This window comes from Telopea speciosissima, chromosome 3 (assembly GCF_018873765.1).
Source record: "Telopea speciosissima isolate NSW1024214 ecotype Mountain lineage chromosome 3, Tspe_v1, whole genome shotgun sequence".
NCBI lineage: Eukaryota > Viridiplantae > Streptophyta > Magnoliopsida > Proteales > Proteaceae > Telopea > Telopea speciosissima.
The window spans coordinates 1,688,564-1,713,864 of NC_057918.1; the positions used below are offsets into that span (position 1 = coordinate 1,688,564).

At 39.6% G+C, this 25,301-nt stretch overlaps 2 protein-coding genes across 4 annotated transcripts; both read left to right on the forward strand.

The window, feature by feature from the left end:
• Window positions 1-1,233: 1,233 nt before the first annotated feature.
• LOC122655550 lies at window positions 1,234-25,140 on the forward strand. The gene is made up of 3 exons (XM_043849746.1): window positions 1,234-1,244; window positions 11,450-11,458; window positions 23,862-25,140. Exon 3 carries the CDS (start codon window positions 23,877-23,879, stop codon window positions 24,894-24,896), a length of 1,020 nt encoding a protein of 339 aa, XP_043705681.1. The 5' UTR covers window positions 1,234-1,244; window positions 11,450-11,458; window positions 23,862-23,876; the 3' UTR covers window positions 24,897-25,140.
• LOC122655549 (sialyltransferase-like protein 2) lies at window positions 4,582-20,460 on the forward strand. 3 transcript variants are annotated; one of them, XR_006331979.1, is made up of 13 exons: window positions 4,582-4,794; window positions 4,993-5,066; window positions 15,234-15,323; window positions 15,754-15,831; window positions 16,215-16,315; window positions 16,859-17,051; window positions 17,172-17,262; window positions 17,337-17,401; window positions 18,159-18,313; window positions 18,405-18,486; window positions 18,796-18,889; window positions 19,045-19,154; window positions 20,216-20,276. XR_006331979.1 is itself a non-coding variant. In XM_043849743.1 (12 exons), the coding sequence occupies exons 1-12, from the start codon at window positions 4,707-4,709 to the stop codon at window positions 20,406-20,408; spliced, it is 1,320 nt and encodes a 439-aa protein (XP_043705678.1). In that variant the 5' UTR covers window positions 4,582-4,706; the 3' UTR covers window positions 20,409-20,460. The 3 variants fall into 3 exon arrangements, 2 of the variants coding, with proteins under 2 accessions (XP_043705678.1, XP_043705679.1); XM_043849743.1 differs by lacking the exon at window positions 18,796-18,889 and having other exon boundaries at window positions 20,216-20,460; XM_043849744.1 differs by lacking the exons at window positions 17,172-17,262; window positions 17,337-17,401; window positions 18,796-18,889 and having other exon boundaries at window positions 20,216-20,460.
• Window positions 25,141-25,301: the final 161 nt, after the last annotated feature.

Consider the following 25,301-nt stretch of genomic DNA (forward strand, 5'->3'; position numbering starts at 1 on the left):
GAAGAATATAGAGGGTTCGGTTCGGGAAATCCAGAGATTGAGAGGAAGGGAGGGGGAGAGGGAGCCGGAGATGGTGGTGAGGTGGGTGCTGTCGGAACTAGGGGAGAGGGAGAGGGAGAGGTTGTACCAAATTTTAAAATTACAATATTAGGCTTTCTAATTTAATGCCACATCTACATATGATGGGCAAAAATATCCGGTTACAATTTCTACTTGTGACCTTCTTGGTTACAAACAGATGCACCCTTAAAAGAAAGAGATTGCTCCATGAACACACGGCATGCGTTGCTATCCCTCTACAAGTGAAAGCGGGTGCAATAACGAAACAATCATGAAGAATACAAGTGACATTTTAATCATGTTTGTTTTCAAAAGAAAATAAAAATGCTTGTAATAGATTGAAGGAAAAATGATTGTTTTCCTTGGAGGGACCTAACAAGTTCATTCCTCCGAATTAATGAACATGTTCTGTTAGGTTGTAAAGAAATTAAAGGGAAGAGAAGTAAAAATGTTTAAATTTAAAAAAGAAATTTTAGTAATTATTATCTAACGTGATTTTATAAATTAATTAAATTTAGTTTTGATGTTTTGTAGAGGTAGTTATTATTTTATTTTTTCAAATGCAAGAGATTTAAATGCAAAGTAAAAGTGAACTTTTATATCGACTATGAAATGATTTGGAGTTATTGATACAATGGGAAATTATTAGCGCCGCCCCTGAATTATCCCGTTATTTTAATGCAATCCTTACTAAGTACCAAAATAGCAAATCTGGTCTAAAAACTAACGGGGTTATCTGAGTGTAATGCAAATGACTCGCTGCACTAAAACATAAAAAACCCACCCCCACCGCCCTTTCTTACTGCTAGAGTTCAAACCTTTGAAGGAAATAGGGCACCCGAGCTTCATCTTCCATCCTTGCGACCAGCATACCGAAGAACCTGCAACCAAACCAATGAAAACAACGCGCACATGAAACCACCCATACGCTGATCCACGACTAGGAAGCCTTTCTCTCTTGAGTCTTGGACCTTGACACATCAATGCTTTCAAGTCCATGTTTGTTGTTGCATGAAATTCCTTCTAATCGACTAAATTATTTCCAAATATTGGAATGTCATTAATAAACCAAACATAAACATTTTCTTACCTTAATGGGATCCATTTAAATAGGAGAGCTTGAGAGAACATAACCTCCACTACTCCATCTGCATTTTAATATCCCACCCCATCTATCTCTCTCTGTTTTTTTTGTAAAACCTGTACATCTTTCTGTTTCTCCTCCTCAAAGTTGGAACTGGGTAGTGAACCTCTCCAATTCCTTCCATCTCAACCTATTTTTAAACCAATGACAATGACACTAATGTTATCTGAGCTCTTCCGTCCCAGTATCTTCATCCGGAGTTTCCGCATTGACGATTTCGGCCGCAGTAGAGGAGAAACCTTCCTCGTGGAGGCATTTGTGAGCCACTTCACAAGCCAAATCATTTGAGAGGACATCCCACAAGCCATCACTTGCAAGAATCAAGAATTCATCTTCAGGGGTCCTTTCTGTGATTGTTAACTCTGGTTCTGAGATTACTATCAGTTTTAGGTACTCGTCGCCTATTTGAAAATGCAAATATTAGGGCAGAAAGAAGAGCCAAACATTAGTTTGTAATTTTATACAAATAGCAACATTTGGTGCATAATCATAATCAAAGTTTTCATCTTATGATTGCAGTCAATCTATTGCGCACACTTCTTAACTCCCCAATATTGGCTTGTTTGGGCTTGGTGTGTGTGAGTTCTTGTCGCAAATCTCTCCCTTTCCACTGGCTGCTACCACTGTCGTTCAAAGGTAGGGCTTCCAACCTCGAATGCCATTCCTTTCTGGCACAGTCCAGGCCAACTCAGCGGTGACCAGTTGCAGAGATGTGTGCAAGGTGCAGAGGTGAGAGATGGGTAGCGATGATCAGTTGCAGAGATGGGAAGTCTTCTTCGGCATCATTAATTAACAGTAAAATAGGGGTTTTACATTAAAATAACAGGATAACTCAAGGGTAACACTAATAATTTACCTAATATAATCTCATGTCGGATAATGATAACAATTTTTTTTTTAGTTTGAAATTTTCATTTCCCTTCTCTTTAATTTCCTTTATAATTAAACGGGCATGTATGTTGTCTAAGGACAAAAATTGGCTCTTGCCCCAATTATAGGGGCGATTTGGAATCCAAAAGGGTATTTTGAAAAAATACTAAGACCTAATTACTAAAGTGGATCAGCGGCTTAATTCTTGGAAGGCTCGTACCCTTTCATACGTTGGCCGACTTACTTTAATTCGTTCAGCCTTCATGGGGTGTGTGGTTTATTGGCTGAATGTCTTCAAGCTTTCGCATCATGTCATCATAGAACTTGAACATCGTATGGCACGCTACCTTTGGATGGGAAACAACGATAGGGGAGCTTTTAAAGTGGCTTGGAGCAGTCTTTGTACACCTAAATCGGAAGGGGGACTGGGGCTTCGTCGCATCAAAGATTGGAACAATGCTTCTCTCATGCGGCAACTGTGGAGCTTGGTATCTGGTTCAACACCCTGTTGGAATCAGTTTGTTTCCCAGCGATGGCTACAACATCATTCAATTTGGTCTACCTAGTACCATCACAGTGTTCAATATCCTACAAGGAGATTTTAAAAATGAGACCTGTTGCTTTTCGGCATATTAGGTACTTACTCAAGGATGGATCTGGCACTCTCTTATGGCACGACCCTTGGCTCCCTAGCGGCCCAATCTCCTCGGCTAGTGGGGTTCTCATCGCTTCGGCTCTGGGTCGTAACACCTTTGCAAAGGTCGCCTCCATTCGGATCGGCGAAGATTGGATCGAGGAAACCAGTGACCCCGCCATTCGCTCAAAATGGCCTGAGATCAGTACCACCAAGATCCTCCGACGACTATCGATAGACACACCTATTTGGACACCCTCTGCCAATGGGAAGTTCACTAACAGTTCTGCTTGGGAGGTCGTTCGTCAATTTGGGAGCAAAGTGCCTTGGGCGAGCCTCATTTGGTTCTCTAAAACCCAACCTCGATTCTCCTTCATTACGTGGTTGGCGGTGAGAGGTGCCTTGGCTACCCGGTCCAAGCTTGCATCTTGGGGTCTTAAAAAGACCCGTCCTACCCCCTCTGCAATGGTGTCCCAAAGACGATTGATCACCTCTTCTTTCAGTGTAGTTTCTCCAACTCGGTGTGGAAAGAGATTCTATCCATCAACAGGTTCTCTAGAGGCTCCCTTAATTCTTGGTTGGAAGAGGTCCTGTGGCTGATTAATCACTTCAGGGGCGAGCACATTATCAATGATATTTGAAGATTCAGCTTGGTCACTACTATATACATGCTTTGGAAGGAGAGGAATGGAAGAGTTTTTCACCAAGAACAGCGCCCCCCGTAGACTGTGATCCATGCAGTTCTATCAGCTACTCAAGCATGGTTCTCTGATTTAGACGAGAAGGTACCCAACAATGCTCCCAATCGGGACTTTCTTGGCCGGTGGATGATAAGAGCTCCCTTCGAACACCTCACCCTGTCTCCTCACTCTTGGCCTCTCCCATCCTCTAGGTGGCTCGCTATAAATTGCGATGGGTCTTGCCGCAACGGTCGCTGAGGATATGGCTCCTTGGGACGTAACACATCTGGAGGGGTCTACTTTGCCTTTGTGGGTGGCACCAGGTCAGATTGTATCCTGAGTATGGAACTCACAGCGATCAAGGCGGGGCTCTTCAAAGTAAGGGAACTCATATTTCCCTGGGTCCAGGTTAGGTCTGATTCCCTCCTTGCAATACAGTCAATCATTGGAGCTTTCCATGCACCATGGCATACCTGGGGGTTGATCGAGGAGATCCTGGCAGCATGTGACTCTTTATGCAGTTGTTGCTTTAGTCACCACATTTGCAAGGTTAACAGCTGTGCTGACTATTTGGCAGGTTTCATGCAAACGACTCAAGAGGTTCACTTCGATGTAAAGTGTCTCCCTATTGGTCTCTCCCTCCTAATACGAGAAGAGATCAGAGGGAAGATTTTTTATAGAATGTAAATTCTTTATTTATCCCTATTAATACAACTCTCCTTTACCCAAGAAAAAGAATTAGTTAAAAAGTACAAACTAAGAAAAGGATAGTAGTGGAAACATATTCATATCACTTAATAGGAAGATGTCCAACGCACCCTTAGAGATCAACACGTGGCCAAGATGCTGTTCGAACGACAAGGATGGATGCACTCTTCTGAGCATAGTTCACATGGATGAAGAGAAGGATTTCCAGTTTGGGTGTGTATCCATCCTCGCTATTCGAATGTCACCTCAACCACGTGTCAACCTTTGGGGGGTGTCCATGAGACCTTTTGCTATTGATATTCCAAAAAGGGTCGAGTCGAACCATCGGTACAATCCGGTTGGCGCAAGCAGCCCATCGAGGGATCGGCGTCCGGTCTGGTTTTAGAAACTTACAGTGACAGCAGAAGTACTACGAGCTTTCGGCAGATCCAGCTTTGGGTGTGGAGCTCGATCAAAGATTCAGACTACATATCCATTGTTCGGTTGTTCCCGTCTGTTTATTCATAGTCGGGAGTAAAATAAGGGTTTCTCTTTTCTCCGAAACCCTCTCCATCGAAAGTTATCAGAGTTAGAATTTGGTCTAGTCGTTCCATTTCTCAGACTCCAATAGATGAGGCTCTTACAGTCGGGTCTAGCAATTGCTTTGACGTCTGGTTTAGCGGCAATTCTCATATACATTACAGGAGTCTCGACTTTCTGTAAGTTCTCCATTTACCTTACGCTCGAATATACTTAATTAAGATGTGGTAAAGTTAGACTTCTGCAGGGAGCCTTTTGATTTCTGTAAGAGTTTTTACTCGTTTTCAACTTCGCAGGCAAGATTTGATGTTTCTTTCTCCTCTTTTTGGTCCTATTTTTTAAATTCTTTCTTTAAGTTTGAGATTTGATTTGTATAGATGAGAAATCTAGCATTTCGGATGAAGATTTGAGTGCCTTGCTAACCTTGCAGAGCGGGTTCAAGAAGTGTGTGGTAAGTATTACTTTGGATACTCATGAGATATTGCTCGGCTTCTCAAATTGTGTTTTCTTAAATATTGGTATGTGCATAGGTCTGTTTCCATGTTGAGTGTTAATTTTCGAACGTTGTACAGTTCTCGCTTATCTCTGTTAGCATGCTTTTCCAAATAGCATATGTTTGCTGATAATTCATCGTTTAGAGTTCTGAAGGCTGAATTCAAAACTTGGTTTGGGGGCCTACTCATGAACAGGAGTATCCTATATATTTCCAATTTCCAATTTCCAATTTAAAAGCATCTAGAGTTACTTTGCCCAAGTAGTTGAATATAACAGTGGATGCGTAACTGAGGCGGAAGCAGTGAAAAATTATGAGATAAACCTGAATTCTCTGTTAAAATTATATATCTTAATGTGCTTAAAGGAACACATTCTCCATTGTTATGTCAAATTGTGGCTGATATTCATTATGTACACCAAAGTGCACCATCCAAAATGAGGGTATCTTAAGAGTTATGCCCAAAACACCTTGAATACTGGATGTATTACTAACTCCATAAAAGGAGGATGAACGCCAAAGAACAAACCAATTTTCATGAGGTTTACATACATTTTCTCAAAGAGTACTTAAGAAATAATGATTTCAACTTCTGCCTCCTTTCACAAGCATAATAATGCATGACTCATTTAGGAATAGCCAATTCATTTTTTTTTTGGGGGGGGGGGGGGGTGGCTGGGTGGGCTGGAGTATCACATGAAACCCAACAACATTTTTTCTGCCAGAACCTCGTATTTCTTTTCGAGAATCTCCTAATTTTTCCAGAGCAACTTGAACTCTATAAGGAGATTCTTTAACCAGAAAGAATTCTATCTGTGATTCCGTACAATGGATTAGCAATCTTCTGCTTTCGTCCACTCAGTCATCCCTCCTAATTGGAAAAGAATACAACTTACTATGATGTGTAAATCATACTTGGTGGAGGTCCGATTAGAGAGAGGAAGACGTCTGAGAGGAGATCTCAGTTGCAGGGGAAAGAGGAAGCACACACACAAACACACCACGCAGGCAGCAAGTCAGCAACCAAAACTCAATTCATTGTCTTCAATCTACCACTTGTGTTGGTTACAACTTGTATTTAAATGGAAAATAAAAGACTCCTATTCTAACTCTAAAACTGAAACTGATATCTATCTATCTCCTATGTATCCTACTTTGCAAATAAAAGACATAAAGATAAATAAACTACTTCCAACCCTTAGTGGACCAAAAACCTGGGGTTGAACCGGTTCCATCTATGTTTGGGTTTCCAAACTCGGTCATGCTGGTCCAACCAGTCAGTGCTACTGCATCAATACCATTCCTTCCACTTCCAGTTCCTATGGGACTTCGCCTTGTTCCGACGACAAAAAAAATCTTCGTCATGTGTGGGCCTTTCCTAGTGTTATATTGTTAAGTATATTTACGATTTTTTCACTTTTGATCGAAAAATCAATCTGATTTATTTCGTACGTGGAGTAAATTCTGATATAGCAGTAAAAGCAAGACGTGCATCTCTTCCCCTGTGATATCTGTCAATTCTTTTGAAATCAGAAGAAAGAAAATAAAGAATAAAGAATCAATCCATTTTATGGATGACACAATCTGGATTTTCAACTTTAATGTCCTTCACATTCACTTGAGTAATTTGGCAGGGTAAACTGTGGTTGTATTATTAAAAAAAAAATAATTTATTGGCTTATGAGTATATCCACCATTAGCAAACTACTCAGATATGCTTGAACCAAGTGGCATGTTGTGCAGCTTCACAACATCCAATTTATTTTGCTTCCGTGGTAGATAGAGATGTCAAGGATAGTTATTTGATTCTTTTTATATGTGGCTCCGCCAGTCATTGAAAAGGTACTCCTAGGCTGGAAACTCGTGAAGCAAGGCATTCTTGAATTTCAAAATTCCAAGTCTGATGAGATTGTGAACCTGCAAAGCTTATGCAATATTTTTTGTTTTACAACTTCTTGGGTCATTTTGAAGATGCTGAACTGTTGAATAATGTACTCCAAAATACCATGGGGGTATGCTGGTCTTTTGGGTTTTATTTTTATGTACTGCTGACTCTCTTAGTAGAGTCGGCTAGAGTAGGGACTATTCTTTCCTATTATTGTAATTCCTTGTCTTATAAATAAAAGGGCTTGCTTGGTTGAATTGATCATTCAAGCATTCATTAAATTCTGTTTTGTTAACATGGCATCAGAGCCAATTTTTCTGATCTATGTTTTCAAAACACTTCCCCCTTCCATCGTTTTTTCCTTCCTCCCTCTTCCACTCGATCTCTTCTCTCTCTCTTTTCCTTGGATCTCTTCATCCACCTTAGGGCAGCACTAATGAGGTGATCGTATGATCTAGATGCTGCCCTCAATCCAACCTCTTCAATCAATGTTCTAATCACAAGTTCAGATCGATAGCTGCTGCCTCTCTCCTCTGCGATTTTTTGGAGTCTCATCGATTTTGGAGTTTTAGGCTTCAACTCTTGCTGATTTTTGGAGAGCACTTTTATTCTACTTCAAGGAGCACTCGACCATGCTGGTGTGCCTTTCTATTAAAGTTTTTTGAAGATTTTCAGAATTCTCATCCTAGGATCGATTTCTGTCATATCGATCTTAGTTTTCTGTTTTGGTTCTTGGTTGGCTGCATCGACTCATTGCTGTTCTACTGATTTGAAGTATGTCTGGTTCTGATATTACTAGTGCTACTTCCAGCATTGAAGGCCAACCAAGGAATGAATATCTCCCTTATGCTGCTGCTATAAAACTCGATGGGACAAATTATTTGATGTGGTCCAGATCTACCTATTTGACTGTTGCTGACCGTGGTCTTACTGGGCACCTCCTTGGCACTGCTACCAAACCACTTGACCGATGGCTTTCTAATGATGCTATGTTGATGTCCTTTTGGCTACATTCCATGCAATCAGACCTATCTAGTGGTTACTTATTATTGGACATTGCACATCAGATTTGGGCTGCTGCAAAGGAGACATATGGATAGATTGGGAATGATGCTCAAGTGTATGCAATAAGGAAGAATTTTTTTGTGAGGCTTGTGTCTTGGTCAAACAGACACGTTTCACTTATCATATTTCTAATAAAAGATGTTCTTCCCCTTTTCATTTGATTCATACTGATGTGTGGGGTCCTAGTGGCAAAGTTTCTATTTCTGGTTATCGTTGGTTTGTTTCCTTTATAGATTGTTACTCTAGAACCACTTGGGTCTACCTGCTGCACACAAAAAATGAGGTTTTTTTCATGTTTTCAGCACTTTCCTAAGATGGTTCACACCCAGTTTAATGCTACCTCTCAAAATTTTGAGGAGTGACATTGAGACAGAATACATGGAAGGTCAGTTCCAAAAATACCTTGCTGCCCATGGGATTGTACATCAGACCAGCCGTGTTGATACTCTAGCCCAAAATGATGTGGCTGAGAGAAAAAATCACTATCTCTTGGAGGTGGCTAAAGCCCTTATGTTTGCTCGAAATATCCCCTCCTTATTGGGGGGATGCTGTCCTCACTGCAGCCTATTTGATTAATAGGCTGCCTACTCGGGTCCTTGACTCCAAGTCTCCAGCTGAACTGTTACATGGCTCCTCTTCTTTTGTCGTTCCCCCTAAGGTGTTTGGCTGTGTTTCTTATGCTAGGGATACTAGATCCCCTGGTAAAATTGAACCCCGTGGCCTCTGCTGTATTTTTTTAGGTTACTCTTCCATTCAAAAGGAGTACAAGTGTTATTATCCTCATACCAGCCGTACTGTGGTAAGTATGGATGTTATTTTTAATGAGAGTCTTTCATATTATTCGTCCCCACCTCTTCAGGGGGAGAATTTTAGTGAAGATGTGTTGACCATAGAACCCCCTCTTCAGTATGTGCATGATGAGTCTGTTCTTGCTCCTCCTGCTCCTATTCCTCCCTCTACTTAAGGGGGAGATGTTCCTATACATGGGGAGACTACAGATAATGCTAATGATGAAATTCCTATTCAGGTGGAGCTCACTCCAGTCCTGAAAACCATTAGTGATTTTTAGAGGAGGATTGATGATTCTAATTTGAAGGTCTATACAAAGAGCCGTATCGGACATAAGCAGCTTTAATCCACTACAGCACCAATACCCATCCAGTTGCCAAACCCGGATCCAGAACCTATTTCTCCACCTGGTAAGACTTCTTCTCTTGAGCTACCTATTGCTGTTCGCAAAGGTGTTAGGGCTTGTACTCAACATCCTGGATCCCATGTTGTTTCCTATGACTCTCCCCCTCCATCTTTTCGTGCATTTGTCTCTTCTCTTTCTTATGTACGTATTCCTCACAATTGGCAGGAAGCTCTATCAGATGGAAAGTGGAAGACAGCAATGATGGAAGAAATGGAAGCCTTAAAGAAAAACGACATGGAAGCTTGTGGTTCTTCCACCAGGGAAAAGACCTGTTGGATGTAAGTGGGTGTTTGTGGTGAAACAGAAGGTGGATGGCACTGTGGATAGATATAAGGTACGACTCGTGGCAAAAGGATTTACTCAGACGTATGAGATTGATTACTAGGAGACCTTTGCCCTTGTTGCAAAGCTGAATATCCGAGTTTTGTTTTCTTGTGCAGTCAATTTTGGATAGGATTTACAACAGCTAGATCTGAAGAATGCTTTTCTCAATGGTGAACTTGATGAGGAGCTGTATATGGATATTCTACCAGGGTTCTCTTGTGACAAAACCCAAGGCAAAGTGTGTAGATTAAAGTGCGCACTCTATGGGCTGAAGCAGTCACCTCGAGTATGGTTTGGTAGGTTTCATAAGGCTATGATTTCCGTGGGCTACAAACAGAATAATGTTGATCACACTCTTTTTACTAAAAGAGTTTGTGAAAAAATCATTATTCTTATAGTCTACGTTGATGATATTGTGGTAACCGGAATTGATGGTGAAATCAGTCGTTTGAAGAGCTTTCTTGGAGAAGAGTTTGAGATTAAGGATCTAGGAAAGCTAAGGTACTTTCTTGGGATTGAAGTTGCTAGATCTTCTAAGCGCATCTTTCTCGCCCAAAGGAAGTATATCTTAGATTTATTGACAGAAACTGGTTTGTTAGGATGTCACCCTTCAGATACTCCTATGGATGCTAATGTTCGTCTTAAAGAAAAGGAGGGTGAACTTGTTGAGAAAGGCCGGTACCAAAAGTTGGTAGGGAAGTTGATTTATCTCTCACACACACGTCTTGACATTGCTATAGCAGTGAGCACTGTGAGTCAGTTCATGCATGATCCCTACTCTTCCCATATGGAGGATGTTCTTCATATCCTTCGCTACTTGAAGTCAGTTCCAAGAAAAGGCATTATCCTCTCTCCACATGATCACTTACGGATAGAAGCATATATTGATGTTGATTGGGCTGGTTCTCCTAACCGCAAGGCTATCTCTGAGTACTGTACTTTCGTAGGTGCCAATCTTGTCACTTGGCGTAGTAAGAAGCAGAATGTGGTGGCTCGTTCTAGTGCTGAAGCAGAGTTTCGTGTCATGACACAAGTTATTTGCAAGTTGCTACGGCTGAAGGGTTTATTACAAGACCTTGGTGTTCCTGGTCGTCTCCCTATGATGTTGTATTGTGACAACAAGGCTGCAATCAGCATTGCTCATAATCCAGTACAACGTGATCGTACCAAGCATGTTGAGGTGGATATGCATTTTATCGAGGAAAAGTTGGAAGAAGGATTGATTTGTATTCCCTTTGTGAAGTTTGCTGATCAGCTTGCTAATATTTTCACCAAGGGATTGTTTGGAAAGTTGTTTCATCGTGGTTTAGTCAAGTTGGGCATGTTTGACATTTATGTTCCAACTTGGGGGGAGTGTTGAATAATGTACTCCAGAATACCGTGGGGGTATTCTGGTCTTTTGGGTTTTATTTTTATGTACTGCCGACTCTCTTAATAGACTTGGCTAGAGTAGGGACAATTTTGTCCTATTTTTGTAATTTCTTTTCTTATAAATAAAGGGCTTGCTTGGTCAAATTGATCATTCAAGCATTCATTAAATTCTGTTTTGTTAACATGAACAAAACTTGATCCATCTGTTTTAGCAATAGTAGATTGAACAGCTGCTTAGCCACTCATTCTATATATATGTAGCAGATTTTGATACAACGTTATTTTGATGAAATTAGAAGGATCATCTAACAGTTTTAATAAATTTGGATTCTCCAAACATAGATTGTTTCTCTTAGGTCTTTCATACCAGAAGACCTTGACAGAAATTCCTTAGTCTTCTGTTACAGTGATATGTCTTGCAGTGAATATGATATCATCAGCATAAAAATCAAGGATAAACACTACGCTTACTGACCTGCATGTAGATGCAATTTTCTAAAGCATTCTCCTTGAAACTAAAGTTAGTTATTACCTATGGAACTTGAGATGCAATTGTCTTGGGACTTTTTTTTAAGCAATATAAAGACTTCTTCAATAGGCTGACTTTTTCTTCATGTTTTTTTAACTTAAAACCCTTCTGATTGTCGCATTTTATGTAACTTCTTACAATTGTCATTTAAGATGGGTGTACTATTTCGTATAACTGTAGACAAGAGTGCACTCGAGTACCAATGGTATTCTAGAGTATCTTGTTGAAATTGGATAAAATGTTTCTTCATAATCAACACTTGGATCTAAAGCACATCTTTTTGCAACCAACCCAGGTTCAAATTTGTCTATTTGCCTTAGGAAAATCAACCAAAACCCATACTACATATTAAGTTTTTAGTTCATCCCAATTTATCATTTTTGGGTTCTTTTGGGAAATGACTTTGACAAATTGGATCATTATTATTAAAATCAGGTATTAGCAAGATAGATTAAGTAATCATTTGAGGTAGATACTCTATGAGGTCACTTGAGGTAGATACTCTATGAGGACTTTGAAGTTCTGATTTCGTCCCTCGAAGCACAATCTCTATCATTGAAAATAGCTTTCATGTTCTAGCAATTTACATTTGTAGACTCAAACGTAGTAGAATTGTGGCTAGAAGGATTAAAAACTAGGGGAGATCATAGCTTTGCATGGTTCCAGAATCCTCACTCTCTCCTTCCTCAAACATGCAAATGGTTGACTCTTTCCCTGATCATATAAGGGCTCTTTGTAACTGCTTTTAATACACAATTTCAAATTGGGTGGAACAAAATGTAGCAAAGAGTTGGAGATTTTTTTTATTTTTTTTCCATTATTCATGTGACAGACATGGATAGATTAAGATGGATCCATGTGATAGATTATCTCCCTCTCATCTCATAGGGCCAAATTTTAGCCTGAAAAAAGCATGGGAAGTCGAAAATCTCTCAAAATTACAAGAATGGCATTTAGTTGTAACGGGATCTAGCAGTGTTTCTAACTTTATTTTTATTTTATTTTATCATTATTATTATTTTTTACCTTAAACTCTTTTCCAAGGCATTTCCTTTACTTCTTTTGAGCTGGAACATGACCAGTGAGAAGGATATGGGGTCCTCATCACATGCGTCTGCCTGGCACTCTTCTTTTGATTTTGTCACAGGACAAGTTGGTGACCTTGATGAAACCTCAACAACTCTTGTTACGTTTTACAGCTTATCTCACTAACTACACATACTAGTAGACAATGTCACGATTTATATCTCGATTATGATCCAGTCAAACTGGGTTTTAATATATAAATGAACGTCTGTAAGATCACACTCAACAAAATATGCTCATTTTTGTTTGTTAAGATCATTAATTTATATATCTATTTTCAAATTTACCATAGCTTTGAGACTGCTTAGTGCTCAAAATGAATATAATGAACTTTCTGGCAATTGTGCAATCCCAAAATGGTGATAAAATAAAATTCACAAAGGGATTGTATGCTGATGGCATAGATTTTAGTGAGTACTTTGAATTTTTAATCGGCATGGTAACCTCTAGTTTATGCAGGAGATGTATTCAACCTATTGAGTTTAGGTGATCAATAATTTATTAGTTTCCATGGAGATGCTTTCCAAAGGGCTAAGAACAAGTATCTCAGTTTTCTTTGATGTTTTGTGTAGTGTTCTTCTGAAGGAAGAAATTAGGGGTTCAAAATGTAAGCTGATCAAGAACAGTAGTCTGATTTTGTGGGAACAATTTAGTAGCGTGGGTGTCTTTCTGGTCAAGGTTCAAGATTTCGGTTTTCGACCAAAATTTGACCGAAAATTTACATGTTTCGGCTGGCCATTTTGTTTGGCCATTTTTCGGTGCAAAATTTCAGGGAAACCCTAATTAAGCATGTTTAAATGTATTGGAATCTTTAGATTGTAAAATAAAACACCCAAAATGATAGTTTGGCTTCGTAGCCTAGGTTGGTAGTGTATGCCATACCCTAGTGTATACTTTCCGTAGTATTGTCTATTCTACACAGAATTTAATATTAGAACACACAACTTTAATAAAAATAACTAAAATATGCCTTATGAATGAAGAAAAACAATTTAATATTACACAAAATCAGACTGTTACAAGTAGAAGTACAAGTGTACAACCAAGGTTAAAACACCCTTATGAATCCATTCCTCCCACTCTATTATAGTACCACATAGAGTTTCGGGAATGCTCAAAACCTTTGGAGAAAAGGTTATACCTCTGAGTTTGAATCTTAACCAAATCTTGCTTAAAATGCGGCAAATCGTCGCTGTAGATGTGTTGTAGTAGTCCCCACTCCCCAACACTTTGTTCCACCAAGGAACGTAGGTGACTTGGCAAAACATACTATTTGTTGGGTGTTTTTTCCTCTAATAGGAGAAACCACTCGGAACTCACGAAATGTGTTGAAACATTTATATGCACTGTATTGTATCAAAACCGAGTCGAAACCAAAATTTTGTTCAAAACCCTGCATTCCTACTAAGTCGCATCCAGTTTCGTTTAGACTTTCATTGAAACTGAATTATTTCGTGAAATTTTGGTGGTTTCGATTGAGATTTCAAACTATGTTTCTGCCTGAGTCCTTCTTCCCTGGTATCTCTTGAATATTGCTCAAGATGAAGATAACGGTCAGACGTATCTAAAAACTTGGTCTTCAGTATTGGATCGGCAGGATTAACTGAGTCCAGTGCACTTGATTTCCGAATTTTCCCTTGCAAAGCGGAGTCTAATCTCACTGCTGATATCATTTTTTAAGCCCTTCATTGACATGTATTGTATTGTTAAGGCAAACAGAATCAATCACTTTCATTGAATTTAATAATATATAAATGAGGAGACCGTGAACTCTAGCAACCCTAGCCGACTATGTATGTTGAGTATTCTAGGAGAACAACAACTCTAGAATTACATCAACTATATTCGTCACTTGTAGAGTCCTATATAGTCCTTGAATGTATATAGTTCACATGGGATATAGCACGTAGAGTCCTTGGTCAAGTGGAGCCGCAAGGATAAGGAGATCACCATTGTTGAGGATAGAGTCCTTGATAGAGTGAAACCATATCCGCATGGATGAGGAGATTAACATTGTTGAGGTTAGAGTCCTTGATCAAGTGAAAGCACATCTGCATGGATGAGGAGATCACCACGGTTGAGGATAAGATGGAGAGCCGATTAGGGTTAATATGTATATTTTTGTTTCTTTAATCTAAAGCTTCCATGGGAAAAAAAATTGTTTTAAATGAAATAGTTAATAGTTTTTCTAGTGGGTGAGCCTTGGGGCAACGGTTAAGTTGTGCTATTGCAACCCTCAGCTTGAGGGTTCAAAACCTGGAAACAGCCTCTCTGCGAAGTGGGGATAAGGCTGCATACATTTGCTTCTTCCAAACCCTGCAGTAGCGGGAGCCTCATGCACTGGGAATAGTCTGATGGTTGAATTCTGATATCCCACATGGGATGAACTATACAAACAGCATGGTAAACCAGATAATATAAAAATTAACAAGAGAATCCAAGCAGCACATTGGTCTGTCAGCCCATTCTTGAATATTAAACTTACGACTTGATAATTCAATTAATATTAATATCAGTGAGTAATGAATTTTGTTTGTCATTTTCACTCTTTTTTTTTTTTTAATAACTTGTGCCCTTCATGATGTTTTTTTTAAAATTGGTTTATTGTGGAAACAAAATTGTATTTTCTCTTAATATTCAATGGATGTATATCGTGATATAATGCTGCAGAGTGCTAATGGCTTGGGATTACAAGCTTTGGATGGTAAAGATTATTGCCAAGTTACAATCCAGTTTCCTGGCGACACTATTCCCAAATGGGTAGGTACTTCTAGGTGTTTATGGATCATTCACTTTTCCTAGTTGATATGGACATGGACACAGACACAGACACAGACACAGACACAGACACAGGAATGGTTGCTGTTAAACATGGCACCTTCTCTGAAAATTATATTGGATTAAACAAGAAAACAGAAGTGTAGTTGGTATGCAACATGGTAAAATTTTGGAGACTTAAATGTTCTTGTTTTATAGTTCTTTCCTATATGGTTTGAACAGGGAAAAGTTTGTCAATGTTTCAGACGAATATAGGGTGTCTGACATGACAAGCCTGGAAAGCCGAACAAAAAAATATTGTAGTGAACTAAGAACATTTTCTGTTATAAAGATCCTCTCTTCCGTGATTAATTGAAAGGCATGGTATCCTCTCATTCTCCTCATTTGTGTTTGAATTGCATTATGTCCGCAGAGGGATCCTAAATCAGGAGAACTTGAAGGCTTGTCATTCGATTTTAATCTGTGTGAAGCGGTTGCTACATGGGAACAGGTGAACACATGGGTGGAATCTTCAATATATGCACTACTTCAGAATGTCTAGGTTTATGCAATCAAATTGGTTTCATGATGATATGGGATCCTTCTCGATGAGTATGTTTAGAAAGAGATTTTCCATTCCCTTAATTAGTATGGTGTTTCCCAGTTCATTTTTGCATGATTAACCCTTTTTTTTTTGGGTAGAAATTGTTGCATAAGTCACAAACTGGCAACAAAAAATATTTTTTGCTTGTTTGTTTGTTCTTAACCTTGATTCATATCACCTTCAAGATTATTCGCCAGTTTGAGTTGTGGTAATGCCCCCATCTGATCTGGAGATACTGCTTATGCTCTGCATTTAGTTTACCACTTATTGCTGTGGCCTAAATTGTGCAGGTCAGGAATAGTACAACGATACTGACAAGGGAGTTCATTGATGCTCTACCAAAGGGATGGGAAGAATATGCATGGCGTAGGATAAATAAGGGCATCCTTCTGTAAGTATAAATGATTTGGTGTTGTGATAATATTAAAATAAGAAAACCATACACACGATTATCTATTAACCTAAAAAATAAATAGAGGAAGAATTATTCTTGACAGTGGTCTTGTCCAAAAGCGTTGTGACACTTTCCATTAACTTCAAAAGATACATGAAAACTTCAAATCCTCTTCAAGTATTAGTAATCTGTCAAGAAACTATTTCTACTGTATATTAAAGATCTTATGAAGTGTCGTGTAGTTTTCATGGGATCTTGGTGTCTATGTTAATGAATAACACTTCACGTTTGTCAAAATTTAAGTTCTATTTCTCATTTTCTATATTAAAAAAGCTGCTATGGAAACCTGAAAAAGACACAACGGTCGGCATGAAAGTCAACCTTGGAAAAAGAAGTGGAGAACTGGTTCTGGGATGTAGTAGGATGGGTTATGCTAAGGCACTTGAAGAATTGAATATTTTTCACTGTGGAAAGATGTCAAAAGTCATATCTGTCTAACCTATTTCTTCCCCCCCACCCCCCGCCGCCAAAAAAAAAAAGCAATCGCTGTGAGAATAAAACACTATGCATGGAGAAACTTGCTTTGGTACTTCCTGAAACACCGCCATTTGTTCCAAAGCAATTTGGTCGATGTGCTGTGATTGGCAACTCTGGAGACCTTCTGAAAACAAGGTTGGGCAAGGAGATAGATGGTTATGAAGCTGTTGTCAGAGAAAATGGGGCCCCAGTCCAGGTTTCATTTCCACTATTTAGATATTGCCTGCTCTGTTGCTTTCGTCTCAATTATTCATGCCTACCTTGTTATGTAATAGAATTATATATCTGCACTTTTATCTACTTCCTTTTATTTCAGAACTATACAGAGTATGTAGGTACGAAGAGCACTTTTCGCCTTCTTAATAGGGGATCTGCCAAGTCACTTGATAAAGTTGCAGAGTTAGATGGTATGAACTAGCACTCCAACTCACTTCTGGGCCATTGTATATTATTTGAGAATGCTAAAGATTGCGTTTTACAGAAACTGGGAAGGAGGTCCTGATCATTAAAACCACAATTCATGACATCATGAACAAAATGATTCAGGTTTGTATCTCATTGTATTCTACTTGCTTGGTTTTATAGATATTAGGATTAATCCCTGGTCTGAATGGTTTTATTCTTCCTGCATAGTTTTTTGTTTTGTTCGTTCACCATTATATAGCTCTTTTTGTTGCCCTTCGTGGGTTTAATGGTTAAAGATGTATTAGTCGTCTCCGTTCAGAATCTTATGCACTTATACTACCCCAGTTTGGACAGAGGTTCAGAAAACTGTATTACTGCCTAGAATAATAAATGACTATGTCTGTCCAATCTTAGCTGAATTTTTAATTTTTTGATCTCTTACCCCTTGTCTGGTTATAAGGTGATCCACATTTATAGTTATTTTGTTTGTATAGAGTCCTTATGAAGGAGGAGATAGGACATCAGGAGTGCATCATGGTTTCTGACCACTAAGATTTTTCCCACTCACATTAGTTTTGGTACTGGGTTTGTAGCACACCTAAATTGCTAATATGAAGCATGAAGTTGTGCTTCCCAGCATCTTTTGCTAACTGGCTGTATGAAGCTTGAACCCGTGCCTCCCATCTTGTTTTTGCAAACTTTGATTGCTTCCATTCACCTTTAATTGTTTACCATTGGCCTTGGCACAGATCACCTATCTTTGTTATTTACAAAGATAAACCTTGTTTTTTTTTTCGGGGTGGGGGGTGGGGCATGTTTTGCATTTTACCATCACCCCTTTATATTTCCACCCTATGCTCTTTCCTCATCTAACATTTCATTATTGTGTTTTCTGCAGGAGGTTCCAATTCGCAATCCTGTATATCTCATGCTAGGTGCATCTTTTGGTTCAGCTGCAAAAGGGACAGGTCTCAAGGCTCTTGAATTTGCGCTCTCCATTTGTGATTCTGTTGACATGTACGGTTTCACAGTGGATCCGGGTTATAAAGAATGGTAAATGATTGTTTAAGAATTTATATTCTCATGAGAACCTCTATTAGTGTTTCTATGATGTTCTGAGCATGAACCTTGTGTTTTATTTCAGGACTAGATATTTCTCGGAGTCTCGTCAGGGGCATACTCCATTGCATGGCAGGGCATACTACCAGATGATGGAATGTTTGGGAGTAAGTGTTCTAAGAGCTTAATTTTTATTTCTGAATCTCCTGTATTTTATGGAATGTTAACCACAGGAAGGGACATTTGGGAGCTTTCCTCCTCACCTATGCCATACATGTGGTTGATGTGCAGGGATGAGAACCCACCAATTTCTCAGCTAGCAGATCAACTTGGGATAAAAGAAGTTGATTCGATCATCCATACCCTTTTACTTCATTTCTTGGATGGACTGTCATGTTCATTTTCAAACTGTCAATGATCAGATTGTTGGGGTTATCTAATCACATCGAGTTCTCTTGGCTGGGAGATTTTTCTAGGTGAGAGCCAGTGACCAGTGGGTTCATTCCCTTGCACGTTGGCCACGTGTACAGCACAAATAGGATCTCAATGATCCTATTCTCCCTTCTTGATGTGAGTGCATGCCTCAACCATTTATTCGTAGTACTTTCATCGAAAAATGTCTACATATATTGTAATGTTTTAAGTTTCACAGAATTTACTCTCAATGTGAGGTCACCAAATTCTTTATTATGAGCTGATGTCTTTTGTTTACGTTCTTTCTTAAGCTTATCAAAATCCATTCTCCAATGAGGGCTGATCCTAGCCGTGTCGTGAAGTGGGTACCCAGCCGTATTACACTAACTGCAGCAAGAATTGCATCCGAGAAACTGTTGAGGTAATCAATTCTACCATCTAATCCTTCTAAATTTTTATTCTGGAAGTGTTAGTGGGAACAAAAGGGATATGGTTGGGCTGGCTAGGATTTCAGATGTCATAAATAGCATTATTATCTCTTTCGCATGTAGCCATCCCCATGCACTGTTTAAGTCTCAGCTCTAATCTTGTCCAAGAAAACCATCAGGTAGACTGTGTGTGATGCATTACATCATCCTTTCACTGTACTAGACCCGCTAGCAGAGATCCTGGGATTGGTCCGTTTTAGTGGACCTACCAGGAGATAAATGCTGGAAGTCACCTTGGTTTTTGAATTCCAATAAACCAAGTTAGCATCCTTGTTCCCTTTCTCTTTCATTCTTTTTTCTGAATTGCCAGAATAGTGAAGTAACTGGTTTTGGTCTACGGAAAATCAATATATGTATAAAGGGCCATCCAAACAAGTCTATTTTCTATTGTCAAAGAATCTTCATATTTTCAGAGATCTTTTAAACAGACGTATTCCAACTTCCTTCTGCTGAGCCACTCTTAAAGGTATGAAATTATTAGAACATCCTCGTGGGCTATCTGAAGTTGGTGGATTCCTAATATTTTTTTTCTTGAGCAAATGGAGGTTCCCACATTCTGATCAGGCTTAGGAAGAATATGATGATGATGGGGTTTGTTCCCTTTTACTAAGTGGTTTTTATATTATTAGTCAATGAATGTTAATTTAAGCAACCCTCCCCCTAACACACGCAGGGAAAAAAGAAAAAGAATGATCAATTCTAAATATTATGGAATGGTTATACTAAGCTGCACACCAGCACCTCTTTTGTTGACTGAAAAGACAGTGAAATATAATTACATATGATGTGCCTGACCATGTGAAATTGTAAACGTAACTTTCCTATGCGTCTGATCTCACCACTACAAATTATTCATGGTGATTTTTTCATTCAATTGATTTGGCTTTTGTTTTATATATTCATAATATTTTACTTTTGGCAAGGACATGATAATATTTTGTGATGAGAGAATTCTCGAATATATACTGAAGTCCTCTTTTTTGCTGTTGGGAAGGATGGTTGGGGCAGGCACAAGAGACCCACTAGGGGCGTGTTCGATCACCAAGCAGTGCAAGGAAAAGACCAAGAAGACATTGGGCCTCAGAAAGGCTGCTAAAGAGCATCAGAAATATGTGAAAGGAACAACCATGTACCCAATGGAGCATAGTCTTGGACATGGTATGCTCTGCACAGTGCCCAAAGTCTAAATATGGAGGAAACTCTTGTGGTTGATGATGCTCCACACTGAATTACTGCTGAGAGGATGAATCTTCCCAGTGAAAATTTCCATATTCTTGCAGAAGCATCTATCTTCAGCCTGGACATGTCAATATAGTGCAACATGATTCTTGTAATCCGGCCTTAGCTGCTGTGACTTGCCTCGTTGGATTATCCTATCATATATAGATTTTTTTTTTTGTTGTTGTAAATCATTACTGTTGGTGGGTTGGTTGTGCTGCTGAAACAACAGCTTTTGGTTATATTTCCTTCTTCAGGATGAGTGATCGATTTCATTGAGAAATTGGTCCATTGAGGGAGAGAGCCTCAAATCATGGGGCCATGGAGGGTTCACTGTCAGAAACAAAGCCTCCTGCACCAAATGTCCTATGATCCAACTCTGAACCTCTGTTTTCTCAATCCAACGTCTTCAATATTAACAGAAGTTACAGAACCATCGAACAACATTTCTGCCCCAACCAAACAGGGATCAGTTGTTCAACCTCAGAGCAATTACCTGCCACCAACCCTACAATGTGATCATAAATGATCACACATCAACCAGATCTTTATTGTTTGATTCATGCTCCATCTGTTTTGATCTAGAAGTGATTGAGATGCAAAGAGGGGGGGGGGGTGGGAGCATCACTTGGGCAGGCTTCATCCATCCATTAGGTACATTGCCTGGTGTGAAAGCGTGATAAATACTTGAAGCCATCAATTCTCTTACAACAATATTAATGGGTTCAGAGGTTTTTTTGATGGGGTACTGCTTAAACTTGGTGAACTCCATTGTGCCGCTAATAAGTTTAAGTTCCCCTATCTGATTAGTTGAGTTAGAGGTCAATAAACTGTGAGAAAGACTCTTGGTTATCCACAGGCTTTTCCTCTTTTTGAGAGAGAGAGAGAGTGAGAGAGAGAAAATGCTGATCAGAACATTGCTTTGCTTTTACGACTAGGTTGGAAAGTCTTGAGATGATTCATGTGTGCAGTTTTTTAAATCTAATTACTTCCCTACCTCTTCTGTTTTTGAGGTTAAACAACACAGAATATCATCACGGGTTTGGCAAAGCCTGGAAAGAATCATACCTCTCCTTCCTAATATTAACATATGGCACAATCTCTGAATTACATTCCTGCCATCCTTTCTTGTCCGCCCTTCAATCACTGAAAACAATATATTATTTTTGTGGATTACCTTATCATCCATGATAGAACTTGGAATCTCCCACCTAATTCAATTACTTTTCCCAGATGATGTCCTTCGCTCTATTACCCAAATCCGAATCTCAGTCCACTTACATGTGAGATTGGATTGACAGTTAGTGGAGTGATATTCAATCTCACATGTAAGTGGTGAAGAACATCAAACTCAACAGCTTGCTTATTATATGACATTTCTGTTACGGTTGTAAGCTTCTACATTTTAAAAGAGGTTTAGGAGACGGTTTTCCTTCACCCCGGGAAGGAAAGGACATATTCCTTCGATCATGGTTCAGTTAAAAAATAAGGGAGAGTAATAAAGACTTTAGATTCGTGGGTTTTTGTACTCCCATTGTGGAGGAAAACTTTATCCAAGAGGTTTTCTTTATCTAGCTCATGTTCTATCCAAAAAAAAAAAAAATTCTTACTTAACTTATGGGTCAGGACTTAGGAGGCCACACTATAATCTACAAGAGAGGGTTCCCTGCGCTAGTAGCATAGGGGAGTGCACCTCACAAAATGGTATCATAAAGGGTACTAAAGTTATATCATGGGAGAAGAAAAGAGAAACATAGAAGTGTTAAGCATCTTACCTCTAGAGTTCCACTTCATCTACGGTGAAGAAGCAATCTCTTAATCCACAATGTTGGAGCGTTAAATTGGATTGACAGTAGTTTCTATCATGTGCAATAAGGATGAGAGTTTAATATTAAAGGTGATCTTCTTCGAGTCCAATCGTGAGATCACATCATGATGAATGATTTCTTGGTCGAGAAACTTTCTTTTAAAAAAAAAAAATAATTCCTCCACAACAATATAAAATTGGACAATTGTGTCAAAGATTTTTGAGAAGTATTTTTACAAAAAAAAAATCATTTTATTATCAAGATTCTTTCCCATCATCGTTGGTGATTTAATTTTATGATTAGATTCTTGTATCATCGTTAATTCCCATCTGTTGATTGCAACAAAGGGATTTTGTATTCACCATGGGTGAACAAAATTTAGTCTAAGAATTTTTAATAAGGGAAAATGTTCTCTGAGTGACGATGTAGTGTACACAAACATCCTATATCTATCTCTATCCTTGTGATTTGAGGGCAGTGTTTGGTATGTAGTCTAAGAAGATTTTGTATTCTTGAATGAATCCCTCGAGAATGCGAAATCGACCTAGAATACATACCAAACACAATTAAAATGACCCCTATGCCGTCTTTATGGGTGTTCATTTGATTCTTATGCGGCCTGCTAAAACAACTTTCTCGTAGAGAATTTTTTTTTTTTTTGGGAGTAGAATAATAAACCTCATTGTGGATAGTTGTCAAGTGTGAAACACGTGTCATCTGCCGCACTCATGATGAATTATTGGGTTTTGTTTTAAGGCCTTCCTACTCGGATGGGTTTTGTTTTAAGGCTTTCCTATTCGGGTCGGATTGTGTCTAGTATTTCTCCCACGACAAGACCTTTACCCCAAAAATTTCGCAGTTTACTCCCTCCTTGCCTGTCTGCCTTCAAGCTCGGATTGAGATCTTCTTCCGTGCACATCGTCCGGCTGGGGAGGCCTTGATCCATGCGTTATTGCATCGGGATGTGTGCGATGGTGTGGATCGAAGCCCCCTAGCCGCACGATGTGCGCTGGACACCGTCCGCCGCACAAGTGCGCTGGAGAGGATCTCGATCCCCATCATCACATTGAAGCGCCGCGATTATCATTGACAAAGTCAAAAGTAAAAGGAATAAAGGGTAGTGATTATCCCTCCTACTATATATATATATATATATATATATATATATACAAACAGTTAGATTATGGAAGAATCAAGAGCTTCCTGACTCTCCTCAAAATAGCAGCTTTAGGTTTACATATCTTTATCTGTATCCTTCTTTCTCTTTTTGTTAGTCCCTTTCTTCTTACTCACTCACTCTCTCTCCTGGTTCACTTTCATAGTTTCATCATCGCTCTTCCTCCTTATTATAGAAAAAGGAAGGAAGACCTCTACCTTGAATTAATTTTTTCTTCTCTCTCTCTACTAATTATAGTTATAGCGGAAGATAATAATAATGGAAAGATCAGTGTGAGACTTTTTTTTTTTTAATCTTTGTTAAGCTGTTGGCACTCAAAGCAAATCTCACTCGAACAAATCGGCAGAGAGAAGAATAGGGGTGTACCACAAGTACCAGCTATTAGGGACACATCATCTACGTTTCTTTATCTTGCGCCTTTCCTATCTCTGTCTCACCCAGCCTCCACAGTAATGGCAGAGATTCAGCTCCAAGAAGGTCCGATTAACGGCGGAGGAGCCACAGTGGGAGCTTCATCTGAGAATCTGGCCCCCTCTTTGGGTTCCAAGAGACAGCGTCGACCCAGTGTCCGATTGGGCGACATCGGTGGCCAGCCAGCGACTCTCTCTTACGATTCGTACGTCCGGAGGACCAAGCAGTGGAAGTTCCCCAACGACAATAACGAGTCCAAGTATCGGAACCCCTTTCAGAAGGACAGCGGTGTCGGCACCAAAGCTTCCAAGACTCGACCTCTTACCAACTTGGTGAATGGCGGAGATTGCCATGAAACCCTAGAAGGTGAAGATAAGAACCTTTCCGGCGACGGTAATTTGGATTCGCTAGCGATTGGGAACCGTAAAGGGAAGGATTCGAAGGTGAAGAGAGGGGGCGGTGGCACAGGGGGAGGAGGGACGAAGAGGGTCAGATCGAATTGGGTTTCCAAGGTCGACGAAGGAACGGAAGGAGATGACAAGTTCAGTGGTGGAGAAAACGGGGAGGAAGGATACAGGGATTTCGATCCGGAGGGTTCGGAGAGCCCTTTGAAAGAACAGAGCCCGATTCAGTCTCTGGAAAATATGCCTATTGATTTGCGGCAGACTTCTGATAGGGGACATGGGAATGAAAGGGAGGTGCATTTTCCTGGGCAGAGGAGACTGCTTTGGCCCAGGGTTTCGGAAAGCAGAGATCATGACGCTGTTGAATTGGATGGCCCATCGGATACTGATGCTAGGGATTGGAAGTGCGGCACTAGTGAGGATAGGAATGGCATTGGCGAGAGGGGGATGTGTCGGTCTCTGGAAAATGGGGTGCGGATGTGGCTCAATGGAATAGGTTTAGGTCGCTATGCACCAGTTTTTGAGATACATGAGGTGGATGATGAGGTTTTACCGCTCTTGACATTGGAGGATCTCAAGGATATGGGGATAAATGCTGTTGGTTCTAGGCGGAAAATGTACTGTGCAATACAGAAGCTCGGAAAGGGCTTTTCTTGAGTCTCATTATAGAATGTGGTGGGTGTAATTTGCTGAAAGCAAGCCTCGGGCAATGGCAATGGCTTATATGAGAATAGATGTCTGGGACGGTTTGAGCTCCCGGTTCTCTCTAATTCCATTGTTTACTTACTGTTTTGGAGCTAACGGTTCCCTCTCTTTCTATAATCGTTTGTACATTTTTATGTAGTAAAATGATAGATGTACTTGTGATTTTGCTGAAATAGTCGTCTAAAGTTCAACTGAGAGTCATTTCCAGTAATCACATTATCACAGCATGAGTTATTCCAAATAGTTGAAGATAATCAGAATTGGGACAGAAAAAAATTACTCTTTTCCCTTGTTCCTGAGGATCTCTTCTCATTGTCTGTTATTTAATTGGACTATGATTGACATTCATTGGATCTT